Source organism: Pantherophis guttatus, chromosome 6 (assembly GCF_059756535.1).
Source record: "Pantherophis guttatus breed Tessera chromosome 6, ASM5975653v1, whole genome shotgun sequence".
NCBI classification, from domain to species: Eukaryota; Metazoa; Chordata; class Lepidosauria; order Squamata; family Colubridae; genus Pantherophis; species Pantherophis guttatus.
Window position 1 is genome coordinate 38,714,873 of NC_142068.1, and position 25,531 is coordinate 38,740,403.

The 25,531-nt window shown below is 39.5% G+C and overlaps 2 protein-coding genes across 2 annotated transcripts; one reads left to right on the forward strand and one right to left on the reverse strand.

The window, feature by feature from the left end:
• The first annotated feature begins 934 nt into the window (after nt 1–934).
• Nucleotides 935–8,661, forward strand: NEU4 (neuraminidase 4). The gene is made up of 4 exons (XM_034439554.3): nt 935–992; nt 1,955–2,160; nt 4,265–4,520; nt 6,661–8,661. Exons 2-4 carry the CDS (start codon nt 1,960–1,962, stop codon nt 7,719–7,721), a joined length of 1,518 nt encoding a protein of 505 aa, XP_034295445.2. The 5' UTR covers nt 935–992; nt 1,955–1,959; the 3' UTR covers nt 7,722–8,661.
• Nucleotides 8,662–11,213: 2,552 nt separating this feature from the next.
• On the reverse strand, nt 11,214–20,637 carry TM4SF19 (transmembrane 4 L six family member 19). The gene is made up of 6 exons (XM_087872346.1): nt 20,407–20,637; nt 18,972–19,162; nt 16,654–16,731; nt 14,992–15,173; nt 14,696–14,698; nt 11,214–13,527 (listed from the first exon to the last, which is right to left on the reverse strand). The coding sequence occupies exons 2-6, from the start codon at nt 19,146–19,148 to the stop codon at nt 13,335–13,337; spliced, it is 633 nt and encodes a 210-aa protein (XP_087728472.1). The 5' UTR covers nt 19,149–19,162; nt 20,407–20,637; the 3' UTR covers nt 11,214–13,334.
• Nucleotides 20,638–25,531: the final 4,894 nt, after the last annotated feature.

Here is a 25,531-nt window from a genome sequence, read left to right on the forward strand (position 1 = left end):
TTAACATGACAAAGTATTTTTGGAACCAGCTATTGTCTAATTTACATAATACCCAGGAAATGCCCAGTATTTTTGGTGAAAAAACAGAATTGTAGTATAAGAGACTACCTAGAGCCCATAAGAAAGGAAACATGATTACATCAGCCATAAATGGCTAATAGATGCCAAGCTGACTTTATCTACTATGGGTCACCTGACTTTGTTGATGATGGAAAGAGCAGCTAAAGAAATCAAAATTCACATAACTTACTTTTTGATTATGCTGGCTCAATAGGGAGAATGCTAACTTCATAGTAGTATAGTTAAGGGCATCCTCAGCTTGTCTTACACATGGGTTGGGTTATGAGAGTAGGAAAATATGCTGGAGACCTTGCAGAAAAAAGTTGATGCCAGGTATATTTGTATTATAATTAGGTGAAAATGGATAAACAGAGTTAGATAATAGATCAATTATACAGATACTGGGAGTGTCACAATCTATTGTTATTTGAAAATTAGAGTCTTTGTTCATGATCACCCAAAATTCACTTCCGATTATGGAGTTTTCTACCAAATTATGTTTCAATTATGTAAATATAGTCTGGAAATGAGTGTCTCAATTAGTAAATAAGTAAATAAATAGGGAAATTATTGCAATTAATATCTACTCATGGAAAATACTGGTTCTATCCTCGCTGATCTCTTGACAATGAAGTCTTTGTCTGCCATTGCTGATCAAGCTACCAAATACTGCCTCGGTGCTTTCTCTGTAACATCTAGTAAGGTCATTGAATCAAAGGGAGAGGAAAAGGCAGGGCGGGAGAGGGGGCTTGAGAGTTGAAACACAACAAACAAGGTGTCACTAAACAGAGGAAAGTGCTGAGACTGTATTGGTTAGAAAGCAGCCTTTGTACATGAGTACACATGCAATTCAGATGACTGCTGATCCATTTAAAGAACAACTAGTGGATTTAGTGGTAACAGAGATAGTGCACAGCCAGAAAAAGAACAAGGTTTGTAGTCTCATGCTCTCTTTGATCTGTCAATTTCCCTATGTCTCTTCTCTTTTTACTTTGTACTTTGTCTCTGTAATTTTAATTTGCTTCCTCTGTTTCATTTTCCTATACAATATTCCCTTCCTTTGGGGGGTGGGATGGGGAGAGAATGCTGCATGGAGTCACAGCACATCTGGTACCCATCTGGTATTTTGGAATTAATTTCTCATCACTTCTGGCTAAACTGGCTCATATCAACAGATTATGGAAGTTCTGGTTCAAGGCATCTGAAGGGCGTCAGATTGCCTATACCTGGTGTTCATATTCTTGTCCTGTTTCCCTCAAGAACCCATAAAACAGTGCACAATCTAAAAGCTCTCCAACTTTCATTTCTTTGGGAAGGTCATTGGAGATGAATTATTGTAATCCTTGAATTTATTTACCAAAGATTAAGATCAACATTCATGATTCATGTAGATTGACGGAAGCATTTCTACCTGAGGGATTTTCCAGAGTTTACAATACAATGTTTCTGTTTCCTTTTCTTTCTTCCTCTCCATGAATAATATTGTTTCCTTAACTTACAAGTGAAGAGACAAACATTAATATTTCTTGCTTAAACAGCTCACTTCCTTTCCAGATATTTGCTTAAATAAAATATGTGCATGGCATGCTTTGCCAATGACTATTAAGAACATTTCTGAAAACCCTTCAATCAATTAATCCACCCTTTTCAATCTTCCAGTAGCACTGATTATAGTGATGAATGTGATATATGTGAGTGCCATTGTTACCTACCAAACCTATTTTTAATGTAATCAGTGATGAATGAAAGGATGTCCTTTCTCTTGCATGTTTGATCAGAGTCAAAATGCATTCACATATAGGATGATTATTAAGATAGTTGAAGTCTGCAATATAGATACACCTGGCATCCAAATTCTCTGCTCAGTGCTTTGGATATTCTTCTTGAATTGTAGCTGCAATGGGCACTCGCCATTTTCCTGGCCGAACTGTCTTATTTGAAAAGGAAACAAGTGGAATGACGTACCGAGTGCCAGCATTACTCTATATCCCATCTGTAGCCAAGCTCTTGGCTTTTGCAGAACAGAGGCTTAGTGTGGATGATGCTGATGCCAATTTACTGGTGCTAAGAAGGGGTACTTTCTACACAAACTGTGTGCAGGTAAGATAAAGCAAAAACAGCTTTTCCCAAACTTGGATAGCAGGACTAGATATTAGGGGCAAAAGCAGGAGGGTGTCTCTTATGAATATTTGTCTCCATACTGGTACTTCTTCCTAGCACTTCACTAATCTGTTGCTGTGCTGGGATGACAAGGGGAGAATCTAGGACTTGGTCCCAGCCTACATGGATAATACCACCTGAAAAGGACTATAAGAGTTAGCATTTGTTTTAATTTAGTCTTCATTGCTTGATAATAGAGCCAGTCCACATACACAATGGCTAGTTATTACATGCTTTCACATCCTGCACTTTTCAGGCTCGACAACCTTGTGCCATGCACAATGGGTGGCTCCTCAAAAAATAATTTAAAAATGACCAAAATCTTACCCTTCCCAAAAGATTGAACTGCTGCAAAATTGTATTGACAAAACCATGCATTTAAGCATAAATTGTACAAGTAGTCCTTGACGTATGACCATAATTGAGCCCAACATTGGTAAGTGAAACACTTGTTAAGTGAATCTGTCCCATTTTATGACCTTTCTTGCCACAGTTGTTAAGTGAATCACTGCAGTTGTTAAGTTAATAACACAGTTGATAAGTGAATCTGGTTTCCCTATTGACTTTGCTTGTCAGAAGTTTACAATAGGGGGATCACGGACCCCGAGGTGCTGCAATCATCATAAATGTGAATCAGTTGCCAAGCATGTGACTTTTGCTCATGTGACCATGGGGAGGCTGCAATGGTTGTGTGAAAAATGGCCATAAGTCAATTTTTTCAGTGCTGTTGTAACTTTGAACAGTCACTAAGTGAACTGTGGTAAGTCGAGGACCACTTGTATTGAGGAAATTATGCATTTAAGCAGACTATTATTATTTCAGGCTCCTTGGTAAATGATCTACAGTCCTTAGTTGTCAGAGTTACTGAATGAATGTTTTGTTTTGTGCATTCTTAAAAGAGCTTACTACCTCATTCTCCTCCACCTGTGTTAATTTAAACTCCCTGTCAGCTGCTTTTTTTGTTGATGATATCAGGAGGACAAAAAAGACTGTTCCAGTACATCCCACCAACAGTTGAGCCATTATTCAATGATGCTTGATCGCTCAGCATTCTTAGAGGTGTTTTTATCTGGCTTACTATTCAGAAGATGAAGCTTTTAGATTTATAAGCAAAGGGGAATAGAATCGCTGTTCTTCAAGGTTGATATTTCTGTCTAATATGTTAGTAAAAAGCATGAATATGTTCTTCTGGAAAAAAACAGAGGAGACAAAAAATCCTTGACCCAGGAGGATAAACATATTCTAAACATATTCTCCTGGTCACAACCAATTACGTGGTATTTATGACAGCAATATTACTCTGTTTATCACAAATAATTCTGCAAATTTATTTATTTATTATTATTGGACTTATATGCCGCCCTTCTCCACAAGGACTCAGGGCGGCTCACAGCAATAAACAACAACAAGTCCAATTAAAATTCAACAATAAAACTAAAATTCCCATTAAAACCCCATTCAGTCCAGGCCAGCTTGGCGAAACAGCCATGTTTTAAGGTCATGGTGGAAGGAGCGAAGGTCGGGGGCTACCCGGAGCTCCAAGGGGAGCTGATTCCAGAGGGTAGGTGCACCCACAGAGAAGGCTCGCTCCCTAGGGGCTGTCAGCCGACATTGTTTGGCCGACGGGACCCCAAGTAGGCCGTCTCTATGTGAGCGCATGGGGCGATGGGGAGCTGTTGCTGGCCGCAGGTGATCCGCCAAATTCCCCGGGCCTAAGCCATGTAGGGCTTTATAGGTAATCACCAGCACCTTGAACCTCATAGGTAATAACCTAATTATTAATATGCATAGTTATTCTAAGATGAGAAAACTTACAGGATGGGTTTTAATATACATTTTGAAATCTTACCTAAAATAAATCTCATTTAGGTTATTTTGAGTCTCCTTACCTTACTTTAACTCGCCAACTGTGAATGTTAAATAGAAGATAGCAAAATTACAAGTTAATGGGATCCCATCTCAAAATAAGCAACATAAAAGTTCTAGCTAAATAAGAAAGATAAATCTGGGGTTCCTAAGTTCTTTGGGTGTCTTTTTTTACCAGTGGGAAGATATGCAAACCATTGAAACAGCAACACTGATCCACCATCGATCTATGAACCCTTGCCCCATCTATGATGAAGTCACTGGCATGGTTTTCCTATTTTTCATTGCTGTGTTGGGCAGGACTTCTGAAGTCTTCCAGATTGTCACAGGTCAAAATGCTGCTCGCCTCTGCTATGTGTTTAGTTCCGACCAGGGCATCAGTTGGAGTCATGTGACTGATCTCACTGAGAAAGTCATTGGCATGTCCATCCAAGGTACAGATATTTAATAGTAAAAAAAAGAGAGCAAAGATGAGATAGGGGTATGCTATCAAAGAACAACAAAAACATCAAAGAATCTTGTTGCATTCATACATTTATTGTTAGACTTTATCAAGATTCTAGTTACCTTCTTTTAGGCTTTAGGAAACTCAAGGAAAGTGTTTCCATCCCATTGGACAGAATGGATTAACCAGGTCACAGTTAGGATAAGGACGTAATTGTTCTGCTCATTTTACATACTGGATAGAAAATTGTCACAAAATGTCCTTTTTATTCTTTTAAAGTCAAAAGAAAAAAAATTTGGAAAAAAATTGGGTAAGGGAGATTGGGAGTCTGTCCATCTCTGTCAAATAGCAATTTAATTTAATTTAATTTAATTTAATTTAATTTAATTTAATTTAATTTAATTTAATTTAATTTAATTTAATTTAATTTAATTTAATTTAATTTAATTTAATAATTTAATTTAATTTAATTTAATTTAATTTAATTTAATTTAATTTAATTTAATTTAATTTAATTTTATTTTATTTTATTATTTAATTTAATTTAATTTATATGCCGCCCCTCTCCGAAGACTCAGGGCGGCTCACAATACATTTTAAAAAATCATTATAAAAAAACATTTAAAAATTAAAAACATTAAAAACATTAAAAACTCATTCACGCCAATCATGGCCGGATCTCACCAGATCACAAGAGTGAGATCAACAGCCCCAGGCTTGCCAGAAAAGCCAGGTCTTTCACCGCTTTTCGGAAGGCCAAAAGGGTGGGGATGATCCGGACCTCAGGAGGTAACTGGTTCCAGACAGCTGGGGCAGCCACAGAGAAGGCCTTTCCCCACGGGCCCGCCAGCCAGCATTGTTTAGCTGACGGGACCTGGAGGAGACCAACTCTGTGGGATCTTACCGGTTGCTGGGAGCTATGCGGCAGAAGGCGGTCACGAAGATAACCTGGCCCTGAGCCATGTAGGGCTTTAAAGGTAATAACCAACACCTTGAGCAAGCTAATTCTCTAAAAGCAGAACAGAGTGGGACCATATTTGGTGATAGTGGAAGTCATTAAAAGAAAGGCCAGAGGCCACAAAGATAAAAACTCCAGAAAGAATTCTTCCAATTAATCCATATGGGAGAGGCAGTTGTGTTCCATCTTCTCTGTAATTATGCCCCCTTACTCCAGAGAACATGACCCAGAGTAGACTGTTATTAAGGAGCCAAAAAGAATTTCAAAGCAGATCTCTGGAGGTTTTTCTCATCTTATTGTATATCACTGTTTCCTGACTTTTTTGTTCACAACTCTTCCCTTTTCTCTCTTTATCAATGACCCGTCTGCCAGTTAAAATTATCACGGACTACATATCTGAAGTGTGCAACCTTTAGCTTCAGAGTCACATAGTGCCCCCAAACTACTTTTCTGCAACTCACTACAACCCTTTCTAACTATACTACACATTCAGTGATACTGAATTTGCCAATTTAAGCAGGAAACAACATGAACATCAGTGGTGAATTTCAAAAATGTTTACTACCGGTTCTGTGGGTGTGGTTTGGGGGCGTGGCTTGGTGGGCGCGGCAGGGGAAGGATACCATAAAATCTCCATTCCCTCCCCAATCCAAGGGAAGGTTACTGCCAAATCCCCATTTCCTCCCGATCAGCTGGGACTTGGGAGGCAGAGAATAGATGGGAGCTAGGCCAGTCAGAATTTTTACTACCGGTTCTCCGAACTACTCAAAATTTCCACTACCTGTTCTCCAGAACTGGTCAGAACCTGCTGAAACCCACCTCTGATGAACATGAATACAAATTATCTTGTGAGTGCTGAAATAGCTTTAGCAAAATTTGAGAAGTAAAACAGTCAATATATTTAAATCTTAAACTTTATTCCCATGAACAAGGCAGTCCCACACATTTTGTAAAATTGCAAATACAGTTTGACATTAACCTGCCCATTATAATCTTTGGATCCCCATTCTGCAAGAGGGGAAAAAAACCACACCTTAAATGAGTTTCTTGGCCTCTGAAAAGTTTGATTTATCAGATAAAACATGACTGTTCAATTCTGCTTATGAATTCTCTGCCATTCTCTGTCTATCATTAAAATGTCTCTTGATTTTATGTTCTTCCTTCCTTCTAGACTGGGCTACCTTTGCCCTTGGTCCTGGGCATGGCATTCAGCTCAAGTCAGGCCGTCTGCTCTTGCCTGCCTATACTTATTATATTGACTGCAAAAAATGCTTTGGGAAACTCTGCAAAACAACCCCACATGCATTTGCTTTCCACAGTGATGATCATGGGCAGAGCTGGTTCTTTGGTGAGTTTGTCCCCAATCTGAAGACTGTTGAGTGCCAGATGGTGTCAGTGGATGAGGAGGATGGAAGCCATGTGCTCCTCTGCAATGCTAGGAGTCCTCTGGGCTTCCGGGTTCAGGCACTCAGCACAGATGATGGGGCAGTATTCCACTCAGGGCAGCTGGTACCACAACTTGTAGAACCTCCTCATGGTTGCCAGGGAAGTATCATTGGATTCCCAGCTCCACTTTACTGCATGCATCATGGCATCCAAGTGTCCCAGAGAAAAGCATGCCCTGTTAAAGAGCCAGGCCTCTCATTGCAGCCTGGAATATGTGAGAGGCCCCATTTTTCTCCATCGCGGCTTACTTCTTCTCTGTGCAATCACTATTTATGCCACCAGCAGCTGGAAAGGCTTATATCAACTGCAACCTCTAGTGGCCACTTCAATAGTACTCTTAGTCCCATGTCTTGGAATATGACAGGTACTGATCAAGATCACAACAGTGCTGAAACAGTTTCCAAATCAGATTTTGAAATCCCAACATGGGTTCTGTACTCCCACCCAACAAGCTCCACATCCCGAGACAACCTGGGAATATACCTCAACACATTTCCTAGAGATGTTGACAGCTGGTCTAAACCCTGGATTATTTATGAAGGGCCCAGTGCTTACTCAGACTTGGCCTACATTGAGTTGCCTTATTCAGAGTTCTCAGCAACTGGGATCCCAGCATTTGCCAGTCTGTATGAGAACGGGATGCAATCCCCATATGAGCAAATATCCTTTAGCATGTTTACATTACATGAAGTTCTTCAGAACGTTCCTCTAATAACTTCTTCCGCAAGTCAGAAGCAATCCTCAAAGGGTAGAAAGAGAAAAGGGGAAACGTGTGCCATCTTTTAAACTGAGAGATAACCTAGATCCTTTTAAATCTCACTCATCCTATCATAAACATTGGGAAATGTATTTTGAATACAATTGTGTACATATTATGTGCAGAGTAGATTTGGATTGCAAAATTCAGATAAATTAATGCAAGATGCATGTAACTATCACATCTGCTTTGGCCTTGCTAGGAGACTGAGAGCTTAGTTCATTTATAGAAATATTCCAGAACATGTTTAAGGAGGCTAGCATGAGTTTGCCACCTGCTGGCTAAAACACCCTACTAAATGGAAGAAGGGATACATTTATTTACAGTGTAGATTCTGGTTTCATTTCCTTTCCTCTCTAAAGTTGTGGTTTTTTTTATTATTATTATTATCTTCTTGATACCAAAACATAGTGTCATGTTTTCTTTCCATATACAAAGAAATGCATCCCACTACACTACTGTGGCTTTAAGTTAGAGAAGGGTTAGAGAACAATCAGTGGAATGGCTTATTTCCAGAAATTGTGGGTATTCCATCACTGGAGTTTTTAAAGAAGAGATTGGACAACCATTTGTCTGGAACAATATAAAGTTTCCTGCTGAAGAAGCGAATTGGACCAGAAGGCCTCCCTTCCAACTCTGTTATTCTCTTATTAAGGAGAATAATACCCATTACCCCTCCATCCCCATAGAAGGGAAAATATATCTTCCAAGCAGTGGTGGGATTCAAGTAATTTAACAACCGGTTCTCTGCCCTAATGATTTCTTCCAACAACCAGCTTGCCAAACTGCTCAGAAAGTTAACAATCGGTTCTCCCGAAGTGGTGCGAACTGGCTGAATCCCACCATTGCCTCCAAGGTAATACAGTATGTTAAAGACATCTGCCATGCTGGCCAGAACTGAGCAGGATTATTCTTGCCATATCACTTTCATTTTTTTAATGGTTTTGTAGGAAATGACCAGGCTGAGCTCAAAGGAGGGGTCAAACTTTGTACCTACAAGAGATCTAAGTGCAGCCCTCCTTGAATGCCTTAATTCCCACTCATTTCCTTTAACTGCTAGTAGCTCAGATTCTTGTAGAGATCTTAAACTTGCAATAAAACTATATACTCATTTGAACTGCCAGAATCTCCTGATTTCCCCGGTGCTTAGAAGGGTGGGTCTTAAAACAGTCAACACCACCCATCTCTTTACATCTCCTTGTATTTTCCCTACAAATGTTAGGGCACATTCACTTCAATGGAGCATGTAAAGCATGGGTGTCCAAACTTTTGGCTGGCCTAGGGTGAACTGAGTGAGGAGGAACTATCTTGGGCCGTATATAAATTACAATGTATATAAATCACATTATAATGTTAACGGTTTAAGAGCTTGCAGGACTGTATTACTAGTTATCCAGAGCAGCATGCAGTCCATAGGTTGTACATGTCTGATGTAAAGGTTATGAAGAGGTTTGTGACCACATTATAATAACACAGATTATGAGGTAATATTGCAACAACATTGCCTGGCATGAAATATGGTGGGAAATGTCATGACACACATAATACACAAGTGTAGTTTTGGTTGTACTGCTATAGCCATCATCTTGATGTTTTTGACTACATTCTATGGATAATCCTGGATAAATCCACTGAAGGGTCAAGTGAAGCAAAATTGAATTGTTTGACATTTCCTTGTATGAGCATTTTTGTCTGCGTACCTGATTCTTATTAGAGGCAGAATTGACTGTGCTCTACAGCTAGTCTGCAGTAACTAGTGACAAAAAAACATCTAGTCAGTTTCACCAGGTTATCTCAGAATTATTGATGGCTGGGTGTGGTGGAGTATGGTTTTGTAATGTGTGATCAGGTTCATACATTACTTTAAGATTTACTATTAGTGGGTAATTTGTGAGAGTCCAGTTATTTCTATTAAATTAATGATGATTAAGCAAATAATGGGGTATCATGATGAGAAAATGTTTAAATGCATTTATTTTGTGCAAACCTTCTTCCCCCCCATTTTTTTTTGCCATGCCCATTCTATTCTATAGCAGTCACATCCCTTGCAGATCAATATTGGTGGACTCCTTGCCGAGTTCACAGATACTCATTAATGTTGCAGTTGGCACATATCTTCACCAGTGGTGGGTTTCAAAAATTTCTACTACCGGTTCTGTGGGTGTGGCTTGGTGGGCGTGGCATGGCTTGGTGGGCGTGGCAGGGGAAGGATACTGTAAAATCTCCATTCCCATCCCACTCCAGGGGAAGGTTACTGCAAAATCCCCATTTCTTCTGGATCAGCTGGGACTTGGGAGGCAGAGAATAGATGGGGGTGGGGCCAGTCAGAATTTTTACTACCGGTTCTCCGAACTACTCAAAATTTCCGCTACTGGTTCTCCAGAACTGGTCAGAACCTGCTGAAACCCACCTCTAATCTTCACAATAGAGCCCTCCTCTCATTTACAGTCTTCTGGAGCAGCTGAACCTAGTCAAGTTGTGCCATCTGAAAAGCTGCTTTTTTCCCTCCTCTGGAACACAAGACAACTCCCACCTGAACTTTCTAGCATGCACCAAAGAACAACCTCTGGAAGTGGCTGATCTATTGGGTTCCACTTGGCCCTCTGACTACAGTGTTGCCCCCTTCCCTCTGACTGAAGGGCTCTGGATCACCATGGCCAGAGAGATGAGGTTCACCTTTGGCACAGCTGGTCTTTTCTTTGGGTGTGTGTTGTTTAGGTCAGAAAATATTGACCTCATTAAAGGTCAATCATAGGCCTTCCATAAGGTTGGTATCTCTAGTGCTAAATATAGTGCTAACTAAATATTTCAGTTCAGGCATGTGCATGCACACAGTTTGGGCACTCGGTGGATAAAAGATTTGCCATCACTGCCCTATAGGAATGAGAACAGCTGATGCAAAGTTCTAGAGCAGAGGTCTTCAAACTTGGCAGCTTTAAGACTCGTGGACTTCAACTCCCAGCATTCTCAAGCCAGCTATGCTATGCTGGCTGGAGAATTCTGGGAGTTGAAGTCCACGAGTCTTAAAGCTGCCAAGTTTGAAGACCTCTGTTTTAGAGTGACTGCATCAGGATGGTGCCCTGCCCAAGCCTGGTTAAACCCTACCATCTCCCCACCTCTATGTGCTTTCCTTCTTTAACTGTACAAGGTGTATAGATGTGTATTTCTGCTTTTCTTCTGTTAGGGTCTGAGCGCAGTTATTTCTCTCAAAGAGAAATATTTCTCTCAAAGAGAAATAACTTGCTATTGGTCTTGCTGTTGCTTCCCTTGACACATTTCTCTGCCTAAAGTGAAGTTGTCAGCCCTTCCTCCTTGAAAGACTTATATCACAGTTAACAAGGATGTTTTAAAAAGAAAAGAAATGTTGCTACTTAACAATTACCTACTCCGGATAAGTAATGGCTTCTGGCTTCTTAAATATAAAGAATGAGTGAGCAGCACTGACATTGAATAATGTGCATGGAAAAGTTTGAATCACACACTTACTTATGGGGAAAATTATTTTTGAACAAATGTTGCAAAAATAAAATATCTTTATTTGATATTTAAGCACATAGGTTTTCAGCAGTTTCCATTAATAAGAGGAGCTATTATGGAGACAATAAAAACAAAATATGATCATAATGTGGACAACACTTTTGATGCAGTTCAAAAAACATGAAGGAAGATAAATAGATTGTGCAGCTCAAAGTAGTGTTCTCTCTTGAACAGAACATTCTTTTCAATCTACTCTTCTAGGGGAAGGATTGTTTGTTAGATTTATGTTGCCACCCATCTCATATACATGACTCTGAGTGACTGAAACCCAAGATCACATAGTGTAGCCAGTATTTATCATCCTTGGCAGCTTTCAGAGGTATTAACCTCAACTCCCAGAATTCCCCAGAGAACAGTACTGGCTAAGGAATTCTGGAAGTTGTCTACACAGTATAAAGCTGCCAAGGATAAAATACACTGGTGTAGGTCATCCTTTCTCCCTAGCAGCATTTCTTTTCAGCTACAGCAATGCCAGTAAATATTTTAGAAGGCTATGAATCTACAGTTACAGTATCTGATTGTCTTCTGTACAATTTCACTAGGCCTGAAGGGATAGCTGGCACAGCAAGAGGGATTTGGACAGAATGGTGAAAGCAGTGTCATGATATCGTGATGCAAGCCAGCCCTTTTTGTGTGTGTTTTGTGATACCACACACAAGTACAAAAGGGTAAAGCTTTCAGTGCTGCTTTTCTCTTTCTGACAAAAACATGCTCCTGCCAATGTTGGAAGAGTAGCATTTAAAATACATAAAATACTGAAAGATTAGGGGGTATGTGCTGCCAAGGCACCATCTGAAGGTCTCTTTCAACTGTATTTTTTAAGCATTCAAATGAAAGAAAAACATGGTAGCCTCTCTTGCCAGTTTTGACTCTTTGTGCTTCCCAGTGGTTTCTAAGTTTGCTATGGGATGGATGGGGTGAAGAGAGATAAAGGATTAGAAAAGAAATGGCAGCTGGGAGTATTTAGCCCTCTGCTTCATCAGAGTATTGACAGATGCGCTGTTTAGTTTCCCATATCCAAAGCATGCACATACATATACATGAAGGTACTATTCAAATATCAGACACAAAAGTTTAACATATGGTACCATACTGACCTTGTTTCCTTGGGAATTTTTTTACCATGTTCAGTAATAAAAGATATTTTGGACTATATCCCTCACAATGTCTGACATTAGCTATTCCATCTTGGGTTACTTGAAATAGCTAGAGGATTCTGTGTTGCCCATTTCTGTTTTAAAAAGTGAAACTTCTATCCTTTCTCAGATTAATGGTCTTGGTCACCACTTCTTTTCATTTGCTAGTTTGGGCAAAAATGACAGGAATTCAGGCCAAAGTTGTTCCCCATGTTTTGGCTTTCTAGATGTTGGGGACCACCTATGAGGTAGAAAGTAGACCTTAAAATCGAGGGATCTGTCTTAATCTGAATTTGGAGTGAGCATTTTACATTCAGGCCTCCTGTCTGTACTATACCTCTCTTTATCTCAGAAAAATCACAGTACTTTCTGGTTTATGTCTCATTCACTCACATAAACAGGAGGATTGGTAGGATTAAAAACATTTAGCAGAACAGTTAAGGGTTTCTTGTAAACAGAAACACAAATAAATATGTGTATAAATATACACCACAGTACCATATTACTAATTATAAACTCATATCAAAGTCAGCTTCCTAGCTCCCTAGCTCTATGAGAATATCTATAGTGATAGCAGTTTCAGTCTCTGTGGCCTGATAGCAACTGCTACAAATTAGTTCTATTAGGTCTCCTGTGATACCCTGGAGCAGTGTTTCTCAACCTTGGTTGCTGGACGATGTGTGGACTTCAACTCCCAGAATGCCCCAGCCAGCTGGCTGGGGAATTCTGGGAGTTGAAGTCCACACATCGTCCAGCGACCAAGGTTGAGAAACACTGCCCTGGAGGGTTGGTAATGGGAGATTATTTATTGGGGTGGGTCAACATCTTCTCTGTTCTTACATGACAATGCAAGAACCAGCTATGCAGGCTGCAGTGACAAAAGATATAGTTGTAAATCAAGTTATCATATATCTTTGTTATCTGATCTGTACAAATGAACTGAAGGCTACAAACACTTCCGAAAGGTGCCTATTTCTTCTGTTCACATAAGCCACAGACACACCCAAAACAGCCATTGATAATTTGGAGAACAGCCAGGATCATTTCAACCATGCTGATGACTAGGAGAGAAGAGAAGAAATACACATTCCAGCCAACAATATTCTGTGGCTTGATGCAAACTGAATTCCAAAGAGAAGGATCATACAGGTAATTCTGAACCCTTGAAAGAAGCAGATTTTGAGTAAGTTGTAGAATTTTTTTTCTAAAGCAGAGTTACCGGGGGGGGGAGGAGTCCTCAATTAATAGTATTTTTTCCTGTATATAGTTCTAAAATATTAACTAAACCTTTATTAGCCTACTAAATATTCAGCACTTTGACTATTTCTATTGTCAACTAATCTGTTCCTTCCTAATTGCATTGCCTCATAGATATTTCTCTGCATTGACTTAGTAAGCTTGGGACAATAACTTTTAACCATATATAATAACAATAATGGTAGCACTGATTTACTGTCTTTATTTAGGGTACTTTTAAATGCTCTTAAAACCTTTTTCCTTTTTCCATATTCCAGTTCTACTGACTCTCCACCCAGGGGTGAAATGTAAAAAATGTTTGCTACCGGTTCTGTGAGTGTGGCTTGATGGGCATGGCTTGATGGCCATGTGACTGGGTGGGCGTGGCCAACTTGATGTCACTCACTGTTAGAGCCAGGAGCTGCACATTTTGAAGCTCATTCTGCCCTTCTGAAGCTCCCAGTGCTTTGAGTTTCCCTCCACCACCCAAGCGAACATCGGAGCCTTCCCTTGCAGAAGCAGAATCCAGGCACAGAAATGGAAAAACGAGGGGAGGGGAAATGGGAAGGAGAAGGTGTAATTAGCAGAATCCAGCTCTGGATTCTGGGGAGGAGAAGGTGTAAGAAGACGTTTCCTTAGATCACTGATGCTCCCAACAATGAGTTTGGCGGCGATCTAAGGAAATGTCTTCCAGCTCTTCAAGATTGACTTTAAGCCGACAGCAAAAGTAGTGGGGGGGGGCAACAGGGACGTGTGTGTTTGTGTGTGTGTGTATGTCCCTCCCTCCGCAAGGACTTGGAGGCAGACGCTGCCCCCTGAGGAAAAGAGGAGGCTGCGAAGCCCTGGCTGTCACCTGGGAGAGGAGGAGGGCACGCTGGGAAGGGAGTACACTGCTAGTTCCCTTCCCCGCAGCCCTGTGAAACTTGCCTGCCTTCCACATGGCCTTCCGCTTGCCTGCCTTTGCAAGCTGGTCACAGAAAGGCTGCATGGGAAGGCAGGGAAGCATGGCAGGACTGTGGGCCATGGCCCGGTTTGGGGGCGTGGCCAGCCACCAATTGCTACCGGTACGGCGAACTAGCCTCAATCTCCGCTACCTACTCGCCCGAGCTGGTCCGAACCAGGAGCATTTCATCCCTGCCTCCACCTCAGCTTTCTCCCCACTTGTACCCTCCAACTGTATCATGGCTACCACTTCAAGAATGCTACTGGTATGGCTAAAATTTTGGGGAATACTAAATTCTAAAACCTCAGGATAGTGCTAGATTGAAGCCACGCAGATCTTCTATTTAAGTACTTAAGTACTTTGCTTAATTATTTAAGCAAAACTGTATCTCAAACAATATGTGCTAAGCAATAATATAAGCTGGCTCATGAACTTCAGTCACCTTACCCATTGTTGAAGACAGAGTAGTCCATTTCAAGAAACGGGTAGCCCCACTGTTGCACCTTGTTATCATTGAGGGTGGAATTATAGAGACAGAGCGGCCCCTCCGTCAAGCCTGAACCAGACAAAATAAAACAAGCCCCTGATCCCAGGAGGGCCAGTCCTGATAACAGAATGGAAAGAAACATCTGTAGGCAAAAGAGACACAGAAATTAACTTCAAATATACAAGACAATATCTATTAGCATCAGAACTGTGAAGCGGTAAGATGGAGACTGGTTCTGCAGCATTTCAAGAAAAAAATAAATATGACATCTGTTACATTGCAGATGCCACTTTTTCTGAAACAGCTGATGGTCGGGAGGCCAATCTAACTGACTATCGCTGCTTGTGCTAATCAGGCTGTACTGAAGCTGAAACTGAAACCGGCTATTTGCTGCAAGGAGGCAAATTGCTGGGAGGCAGAGGCCAAAGGATGGGGGCCAGAGGGTGGGAGGGGCTACATTCAGTGTATAAGACACACCCAAATTTTCACCCTCTTTGGGGGGGAGTGCATCTTATACTCCAAAAAATACGGTATGTGGGTTATAGGCGTGCCCTCTCAGCTTTGTCATGATTGAAATGTTCACTCCTAATTTAGGATTTAAGTCAAAGCTCCTAGATCATGTCTGCTGAAAAAAAGAGAGCACTTATAGAGATTGGGAGTCTGCCTTCCTTTACTAGTGTGTCTCATTTACTTTGTTCTGTCATGTGGGGGAACTCACTGAAGAAAGCAATTATATTTGGAAAAGTTAGCGGTAATAGGAAAACAGGCCGTCAAAGAACATTGTGGCTGAACACTATCAAAATTGACACCAGCCAAAGCATAGAAAAACTCAAAGAAATAGTGCAATGTTGGAAGATGTGGAGTCAGACTCGACTGAATAGATAACATCATCATCATCATTCCTTTACTAATGATATAACCACAGCAATTGCAGGTAATTGGAACAAACAACCCAATATTAGAGAATGTGTCCTTGTGGAGTTTTGTTCAGGATTCTTTTTATTTTCTAGAAGTTACGGTCTCTCGTCTAACCTCTTGATTTTTAAGAAACAAAAAAACTTCACAAACAACTTCCAATTGAAAACTAAGGACTTTATGTAGAACAGTTGGGAAGGAAAAGTTGAACCAGAAATACCAGAGTCTAACTTTCACTCAGGTTTTAATGGATAATCCATGAAGTTCAGGCAATTGTTCTCTCTCAGCCTAATCACTCCCATAGATACATTATGAAGCTAAAATGAGGCAACCTCCTTCTATATTTACCATCTTTGATGCCTTGGGGGACATGCAAAATATAAATGCATAAAATCTGGCTTATATATTTACTGCAGGATATAGCTTCACAGTATCATGAAATGGAATAGATGTGCTATATTTTACTTTTCTACCACATCTATGAATCTAGAACAAGGCTAATGAAAACAAAATAGACAATATTAATCTTAGGATGCTTCTTTTCTCTGAGGGTGTAACTATTTAAGCTCTTTCTACTCTGTTGCTTTTTTCAACTATGGGAAACTTGAATTATTTCTGACATAGAGTGAGAAATTCCCCCAAGATCTACTAATTAAAACTGGAAAGTTTTCATCCACAGAAAGAGTCATCATCTACATCTTTCTTACCTTGCAGCAAGTTCCTGAGCTGCTAAAGTACTTCCACCTCCATCCAATACCTGTGATCTGAATTGCAGCAGGAAAAACCTACAAGGACGTAGTTTGAAATGAGCAGTATTCTCTAGTGCCCTACAGTCAGAGTTTATAAAGGATATTATTTTGAGATATTATTATTATCACACAGTCACCTAAATGTTTAGACAGGATTTGGTGTTTTTCTCCCTTATTATTACTATGTGGGACCCTCTTATATTAATTACTCATTTGTTCCTTTTCCTGGAGTCAAACACAGTAGACCCGCTACTACTTTAATCTCAGTAGAAAGAACCCTGTGAGTAGGATAAACTAGAAGATTATGAGTAGTTTATGAGCATGCAGGACTGAATATGAGTCTCCCCAGTCTTAGTCCAACAACTTTGCCACCTCTTAGGTTTTCATATTTTCCCTTAAGACAGAGGTGCATAGCCCTATGATGACAGAGTGGCCATTCTTAACATGCTTGGTTAGAACAAGCCTTTTAAAAATAACCTTAATCCTTGTCCATTTCTAGGCTATGATAGAAATGTTTACATTTTTCACATAAATTGGAGAAACTTTACAACATTTTGCAAAAATAAAAAGGAAGAGAACATGGCTACAAGAGGATTCACAATTATGAGTCACTAGTATCTAATGTAGACCTTCCCAGCCTTGAGCTGCAAAAATCCAGATGGCTATCTGATGGTGGCAAACTCAAACTGTTTGCTGACACTGTGCAGTTGCCCAGTTTTTTGCAGCTCAGATAAGGCTTGCAAAATATTGCAAAATATTTCTGATATAGAATTTATAAAATAGGTGTGTGGTCCAAGGCCTGGAGAATTTTTGGAGTTACAGTCCCAATATTTCCAGAAGCTCCCACCTTGAGGGAAGCTTGCTTACTTTCAGGGATGAGCAGAACTAATTTTAATATACTAAAATTGTTTCACTTCACTAAGCTGTGTGGAAGTAATGGCAATTTAAGATTGACACTCAAGCCCTCATAGGAAATTATGGGTCCCTAATATTCCTCAAAATGTGTGAATAAAGATGAGCTATTTCTACTATTTGTGGATTGAAAGGATGAATGTGAGACAATATAGTAAATTGAATACACCCTTTTTTTGTTATGGCTCAAAGAGTAGAAAGTTAACTGACAGTTTGAAAAGGCAAAAGTTCAACTAAATATGCAGACAAATTTCCTGACTATGGGAAGTAGACTACAATAGCATACATTGCAATAGGTTAGTGAACTTTTCTTTTTACAGGTTATGAAGCAATTGCTGGATAGATAGTTATCAGATACCATAGCAATCAATGACTCATATTTAATGAGTTTATACATTGCACTAAACCATGGTTTAATTTGGTTTGGATTTAATGTGTTATCTCATTATAAACTATGGATTCTTAGTATGTTGAGCTCAGCCAATTATGATTTAGTTAATAAAATCATGGTTAAAAATGTTTAAATTATATTTAAACAAACTATGAGAGCTAATTTGGTGTAGTGATTAAGACACCGGCCTGAAAATTGGAAGACTATGAACTACAGGCCTACCTTAGGTCCAAAGACAATTAGGTGCCCTTGGGCCACTCCCATTCTCTCTCTTTGTTATGGAATGTGAGGCCTTGGAAAATGGAAAAGGAAGAGATGCTGCCTAGGAAATGATCAGAGAAAAGGGGGAGGAAGCCACAACTGAACAACAGACAGAGGAAGAAATTTAGAAAGAATCTGCTCTAAGTAATCAGGCAGTAAAAAGAGACAATGGAAAATTGAACTTTCAGGCTTCCAAGGTTCCGTTACAGGGGTGGGTTCTACCTTTACTTTGCAACGGGGCCACATGCACATGCACTCTTCTGCGCATGTGCAGAAGCGTTTTGATGATCTCAGGGGTGGTGGGCGGAGCCTCCCTCCGGTTTTACTACCGGTTCTATAGAATCAGTCCAAACCAGGGACAACCCACCACTGTTCTGTTAGCTCATCTTGTTGTCTTGGGAGGCTAACACAAACCTAGGAAGAAGTCATGGGCAAACCATTACCAAGAAAACTGCAGGGATCTATCCAGGCAATCACCAGAACCAATACTGACTCAAAGGCACCAAAAGACAGAAAGACAAACAAACAAACCATGCCTTAATATAAAGTGTGAATTCAGCTTATATCAGCAAATGTGTAAATTCTGGTTTCCTGTTCTATCCAAATATACCACCCAACAAAAAGGTTATTAAGAAAACAATAAAATATACATATGCATCCATTATTTCCCACAGATTCTTGGCCAGGATATATTAAAAAATAGTCTACTTACCAGCAGGCCTCCTCCCCATACCCCTGGCATTAGCATTGCCCTCTTGGATATTTGGCCCAGGCTTAAGTAACACCATTCCCAATTGGGAAAGAGTAGGAGAATATTAGCAGTAATGGAAAGAAAGCCCAAGATAAGGAGGCATGGGCCCAGGATCCGAGTACAAGTCCCCACACACATTGCAGAAATGAGTCCTGGGAAAAAAATGAAACAGAAGGAAAAAAAATAACATCCCCTCCTTGTCCTCAAGAGGTTGAATCCTGGAGTAGTAAGCATGTTAACTGTGGGTAAAGACAGTGATAATTCAAGATCCTACCAGTCTATGATATGTTTCTGATCTAAACTGCATATACGAAACTGTTACGGGGCTGCTTACTGGCAGTACTCAAGCTTCCTAACATGTTCTGCTTGCACTGGTTTATACCAGAAGGAAACAACTTTTTGCCTCTATACAGAGCATCTTGTCTAAGTTCCTTTGAAGCTTGCTTAGCACTGTCAGCAGCAGATCATTTGTACATTGAAAATATCAACTGAAAGGACTGTGTTGTAAACAGGTGGTGACGTATCTCTACCACCTCATCTTCTGCTTATAACACAGTCCTTTCAGCAGTTCCAAGAAGGTTCCACACCCGTTTGCACTATTTTAACCTGAGGGCATAGCTAAACCTCCAAGTGGCCAAAACGATTCTTAGAATGAGTGCTAACAACCAAATGACTGCAAGGAATATAAATTCTTCCATCCTCAACCATAACTGAAGAAGCTTCTTGGATGAGAAGTGAAATGTCTTCAAGGAAAAACGAAGTCCAGTTGCCTTTTTAAAATGCACCTTTGGGACAACCAAACACATTCCCCTCCTCCTGTTCACATTCTCTCATGATGGACACCTCATGTGGTTCTCACATGTAAAAGCTCACTGGGACAGGTGTCCTCCATCACAACATGAAGGAAAATATTGGTGGTTGGTCACAACATCCATAGAAGCAGCATCTATAGCTAACCACAATACATAAGCCATTGGTCTTTTCTGTAAACAGCTTCTTTGATTTTGCTCAGTTACCTTGAAATGGATCAGCAAGTTCTTTCTTTATAGAATGGCATTGCTTACTACAACTCCTTAGCTTGTTACCAGTCTTTTATGCTACTTTAAATATTATTTAAAGGGATAAAAATAATATTCCAATACTCCCAATAGTAACATATTCCCCTGCCAAAGTGCAGTGCTTGGGAATAAAGCCTGGTTCCTGCATAGCAATGTAACACAAAATTGCAGTATTTTGAATTTGCCTAGAAAAGTCTTGAACCTCCTTTCCCTTAGGGAGGGAAATGACAAAGCAAACCACAGTTTAGCTTTTCTGGTAGAAGTTTTTTGATTTCCTCTCCCTTCAAACAAATTAATCAGAACTTTGAAAAATCCTTCTTCAGAAGTTTTCTACTTACTTTTGATAAACTGAATGCAGATGAAAGGAGTTGTAGGGCCACTTAGAGCTTCTTCCCATCAATAGGGTGATAGAGAGAAGTTTTTCTAGACAAGGCATCAAAAATTGACGACTATATATAGCCTTCGGAGTATAGGAAAGCATCGGTGCCCTGTTTTTCTTCATCCCTAGATGGTTAGGTTTGAATTTCCCAATTTTTACACATCAATCACATGCTGCATCTCCCCATTATGGAAACTTGATGTAAGGAGAAAAAATTCCTTGGTCGGAAATGAGTAATAAACTTTAAAAGCTTGCATGAGGAACTGGCATATGCATAGTGAACTCACATACAACACACTTGCAACACACCATATACTTAAAAATATAATTGCTGATTCTCATTCTGTTACAATTAAATTATAAAGAGTCTGGTACTATCTGATAATATATTCACACTGTGAATTATTTCTTTTTGTCAATAATTTATCATGAGAAATAGTAGAGCAGGCTTGGAAACTCTCCTACACTTGACTCCACTCTTCAGACCAATCAATGGTCTCATTTGGAAACTGTCCTTTTACAACGAACTTATCTAAACCATGGTTTATTTTAAGCAATTTTCTGGATTTATATAATACTAATTATAAGCTACCTCCCAATATGAATTTGAAAAATAAAATTGTAGCTAATGAAAGATGATTGTTTTTCACCTTACAGAGGATAGTCCTTTCTTTAAAGGTATCCTTTGTTTCAGTTGTGGGGATGCTTTTTATCCCCAAAGTTATGCATCTGGGTCTATGCACGTATTTGCACTCGCACCAAAGATCTTAATATAGCTGATATTCTTGCAAAAGTTTCAACCCACCCATTCTCACACACAGTGTATGTATTTCAACATCAGGAAGAGGAAGCTTGATGTTAATAAAATTGGAAAATGTTGCAATTGCCTAGTGCTTCATTTCATCGCTTTACCCAAGGTTGACTCAGATCAGCTGTTTCCTTGAAAATAAAATGTCAATATATAAGCCATTAGAATCTTTGCTTAGAGATATTCAATTCCCTTTCATGTTAAGGATAAGATATATAAATACATGGGCAACTGGAATATAATTTGTTTTGAGAAGAATAATGCCCTAATAAATAATATAGGGTTTAATAAAGCGTGCAATATAAAAGATATTGTACTGTTCAGTGTGCACTATTTAATTGTAGCCACAAAGGACAATATATTATTTAACCACTGCACTGCAGCAGCTCTTAAACTGGGGATAATTCCACCAACAAGGTAATTGGGTATCTCCTGGGGGTAACGGAGCAATTTGGAATTGCTTGGCTGCGAGTCATGATTGCTGTCAAGAGCCTTGTGTGAAAAAGTCTGTTTTGTTTGCAGGAGTAATGACATTATTTAAGACTGGAAAGGGGGGGAATTGAGTCAAACAACTTCAACTGAGTGAAAAGGACATTTTATATTTGGTCTACTATATTTGGGCTGTAAAAAGCTAGATAACCATCTTTAAAAAAAAAAAAAAGACTCCTGGCAAATGCTTGCACTAGTCCCTGAAGTTTTCTTTGCAAAGATTTTCTAAAGTGATTTGCCATTCCCTGCTTCTTTGGACTGAGAGTGGCCCAAGGTCACCCAGCTGGCTTTGTGCCCAAGATGGATGTAGAAGTCCAATTTCTCCAGGTTCTAACTTGATTCCTTAACTACTGCATCAAACTGGCTCATTGGAGGAGGACCACTAAATGGTAGTAAAAATAAATAGAAAATTGTTTTCTTTATTGCCATTTCATGGCCATCTAGATTTTTGCCACTCATCTATGGTAGACCCAACTATACATATTGTATAATTAGGTTACAGATTATCATAATAGATTTCAGTTATTTCCAATTTAAATTAAGAGCAAAAATTATTCAAGCACTTGCATAATTAAAACACAACTGAAGTTTTCATATTTGCTTTAATGTGGGCTAAAATTTATATGTTCATATATGTTGTATATTCATTTTAAATATATAAATATGTATACATTTATTGTTTCAATTTATACCCTCCTCTTCATTTTGGTTAATTACATTGTTAAAGGCTTATACAATCTATTATTAAAGTAGACTTCCCAAGCAAGATTTGTATTAAGAACATGTTTAAGGATTTTCTTACATGCAGTAAAACCGATTACATATTTATTACTAATGATATGCTCATCTGATATAACTCATGTTTTTGTTTAATAAATTTATAGCTTCCATTTTTGTATACAAACATTAAAAAAACTTTAGTCCACTCTGCCCCATCCATGGTCATTGTTCTTCTAAGAGTCCTCAGTCTCATTGAAGATCTCTAGCTGACTTGCTAGAGAATAAAATTAGACAGCTGCCGTTATACATATGAAAAATTTAACCATCATCGCAACTCACTAGAAAATCTGGAGAAAAGAAAATGGAGCTGAGCAAAAAGCACAAGTGCAGCTTCAAACACAAATATCATTAGTTCCATCTAGGTTCATGGTTATTCAGTATCCCTAAAACTTTTGCTGCACAAGTTTCTCCTAGTTCACTCATATGGAGTGTTCAAAGCTTTCAATGCAAAATGTGCTGGGTTCAGAGCTTAGAATCTCAGAGTTAGGGGCTGGAAAAGCTCTTGCCAGATACTCAAGAGAATTGAATTTCTCTCATTGATAACACATGATCAATACTGATCACAAATCAGTATAGAGAAGAATAGTCAACCTGCTGAGGTTTAGAACAATTTGACTCTTTTAGCTCTCTTCCCAGCTGAGTGGGTGGTCAACCAACCAGTGCAAGAGATATTGGGAGAGTGGAAGATGAAACATTTGGTTTTTTTCTGAAAAGAGGCAAAACAGTCCACATGTCAGAAATATGGGAAGAAAGTGTGTTCTGACCCAGCCTTAGCAGAAACAAGAAACAAGACTCCTTTTTGAAAAACCCCTCTTTATTTGCCTTTTGTGAATTAATTGCATTCACCCACCGAAAAGTCCAGGCAATAGTCCTTCAAGGTATTGGTGAAATTCAGCAGGTTCTGACAGGTTCTGGAGTACTAGTAGCGGAAATTTTGAGTAGTTCGGAGAACCAGCAAATACCACCTCTGGCTGGCCCTCGAGTGGGATGGGAATGGAGATTTTGCAGTATCTTTCCCCTGGAGTGGGGTGGGAATGGAGATTTTGCAGTATCCTTCCCTTGCCATGCCCACCAAGCCATGCCCACCAAGCCATAATATGCCCACCAAGCCACACCCACAGAACCTGTAGTAAAAAAAATTGAATTTCACCATTGCTTCAAGGAGTTAACCGCAGTACAGACCTTATCAGTTCCTTGCAATAATTGCAAGGCTGTGAGCTCCCAGCCGAAAGGCTGCAAATTAAGTTCTGGCAAGCAGTCTTTGTGGCACGAAACACAATTAACAAAATCTTCAGAAATACGAACTGTTGTCTCCTAAAACAGCCACTCCCCTTTCCTTCTATTTATTCCCCAGCCAGGGACGGGCCATTCAGCGTCCACGTGTGCTTTGCTTCCCGAGTCGACTCTTTGTCCTCCATTGCTCACCTCTTCTAACTGCTCTGTCCATATGTACACCTGGAACAGGTCCCAGCTGTTCTTCCTCCTCACTCATATCAGTCTCCAAAGGCAGCTGCCTCTCTGGTGGCTGGGAAATGTTGGACAGCCCTGGCTCTATCTCTGCGTCGGATGCAGAGCATCCATCAGAGTCTTCCCCAGACTCCAGCACTGGCCCAAGTTCCTCCACAACCTCCTCATTGTCCGAATCTGCAGCTAGCTCTGCTGGTGGCTGGTGGGCCACAACAAAGTGTTTCAAAGAGACTCACTATAATTGAGACTGGGATTTTATTAAAGGTTTTCAATATTCTATTGTTAGCCAGGATTATCGTAGCTTCAAGAAAACTGTGTAATTCCTGCTACCTTTTTTTGCCAGCTACCTAGGACTTGGCACCGCTGAAAAGTTTAAAATATCCAGATTAGCTTGGAGAGTCCACACAGAAGTACTGCGGATATAAAGTGTGTCAAGCAGGGAAACCCCAAATTTATTTTGAGAAAAGACCAAAGAATGAAATTTTCCATATCTTAACCTGGAAGTAAATGAACTAATCAATTTGTGAGTTCAACCATAGTCCAAGTGTGCCTTCCAAATTCAAGTTTTTCTGGCATTTCGTGGATCAAATATTATTTGATTAATCTATATTTGTTATTTTAATGTTTTATTTATGAAATATATCCTACTGTAGAGTTTTTGGCTCAGTTTTATTTGTAGAATAATTATTGTCTCCAAAACATAAAGATGTTAATAAAATGTCAAGTATTTCAACAAACAGTGAATATGAGTGATAATGAGTTTAATGCCCCGAAAAACACTAGGCTAAGTCTGCCATGGTGGCTCAAATTTCCTTACATTATAAATTGTAATGCTTTAACCAGGGGACTCTTCAGATGACCATACTTTAGTTCTCAAAATTCTGAACGTTTATTTATTGGAACCTATCCAATTCAGGGAAGTTGGCATTTGGTCTCAGCAGCTAGTAGGTAATAATTGCCTTCCAAACCACTATGTTTTTCCTAACCTATACCTTCACTAATGTTCAACAAAGAGTTCACAAAACTATTCTTTCCTGCTCCACCTAGAAGCAAAAGAAATCAATTTTTCAAAATTTTGAGTAGCATTCCTCCTATAGTATTATATCTTCTTTCAGAGTCTATAAATAATTCTTTTGATTCAGAGCTTGAAAATTCTTTCATCTGAAAGATCATGGACGAATTAACCCAGACTTCCACAATGTAACTCTCAAATGTGCTGACTTCAGCGACAATAATTCCCAGTGGCTGGGAATTTGGAAGCTCCTTAAAATATGAGCAACAGATTTTATATGACCAAAAAATTATATAAATGAGTTGTTTCTGGAAAAGTAGTGGGTGGTAACTAGTTGTGTTCTTCACACAAGTCTGCTGACATAATAAGTCATGTAAATATTGCACAAGAATGACAATTATAATTAGTCTTTGAATCGGTGCTTTGTTACAGTTTTAGTGTTCATCATGGTGACTCTTTAAACCCAACTAGCAAATTTTAAGCTTATGACAGGAAAATCTGAAAACCTTTAACTTTCAAACCAAAATG

Excerpts from the sequence above, each read along its gene's own strand:
- NEU4 (XM_034439554.3), top strand. The coding sequence starts at position 1,960 with ATGGGCACTCGCCATTTTCCTGGCCGAACTGTCTTATTTGAAAAGGAA. Across the intron at positions 2,161-4,264 it reads TCTACACAAACTGTGTGCAG|TGGGAAGATATGCAAACCAT; the intron begins GTAAGATAAAGC and ends TTTTTTTACCAG. Across the intron at positions 4,521-6,660 it reads CATTGGCATGTCCATCCAAG|ACTGGGCTACCTTTGCCCTT; the intron begins GTACAGATATTT and ends CCTTCCTTCTAG.
- TM4SF19 (XM_087872346.1), bottom strand. The coding sequence starts at position 19,148 with ATGTGTGTGGGGACTTGTACTCGGATCCTGGGCCCATGCCTCCTTATC. Across the intron at positions 16,732-18,971 it reads TATGGGGAGGAGGCCTGCTG|GTTTTTCCTGCTGCAATTCA; the intron begins GTAAGTAGACTA and ends ACGTCCTTGTAG. Across the intron at positions 15,174-16,653 it reads GCTCAGGAACTTGCTGCAAG|ATGTTTCTTTCCATTCTGTT; the intron begins GTAAGAAAGATG and ends TTTTGCCTACAG.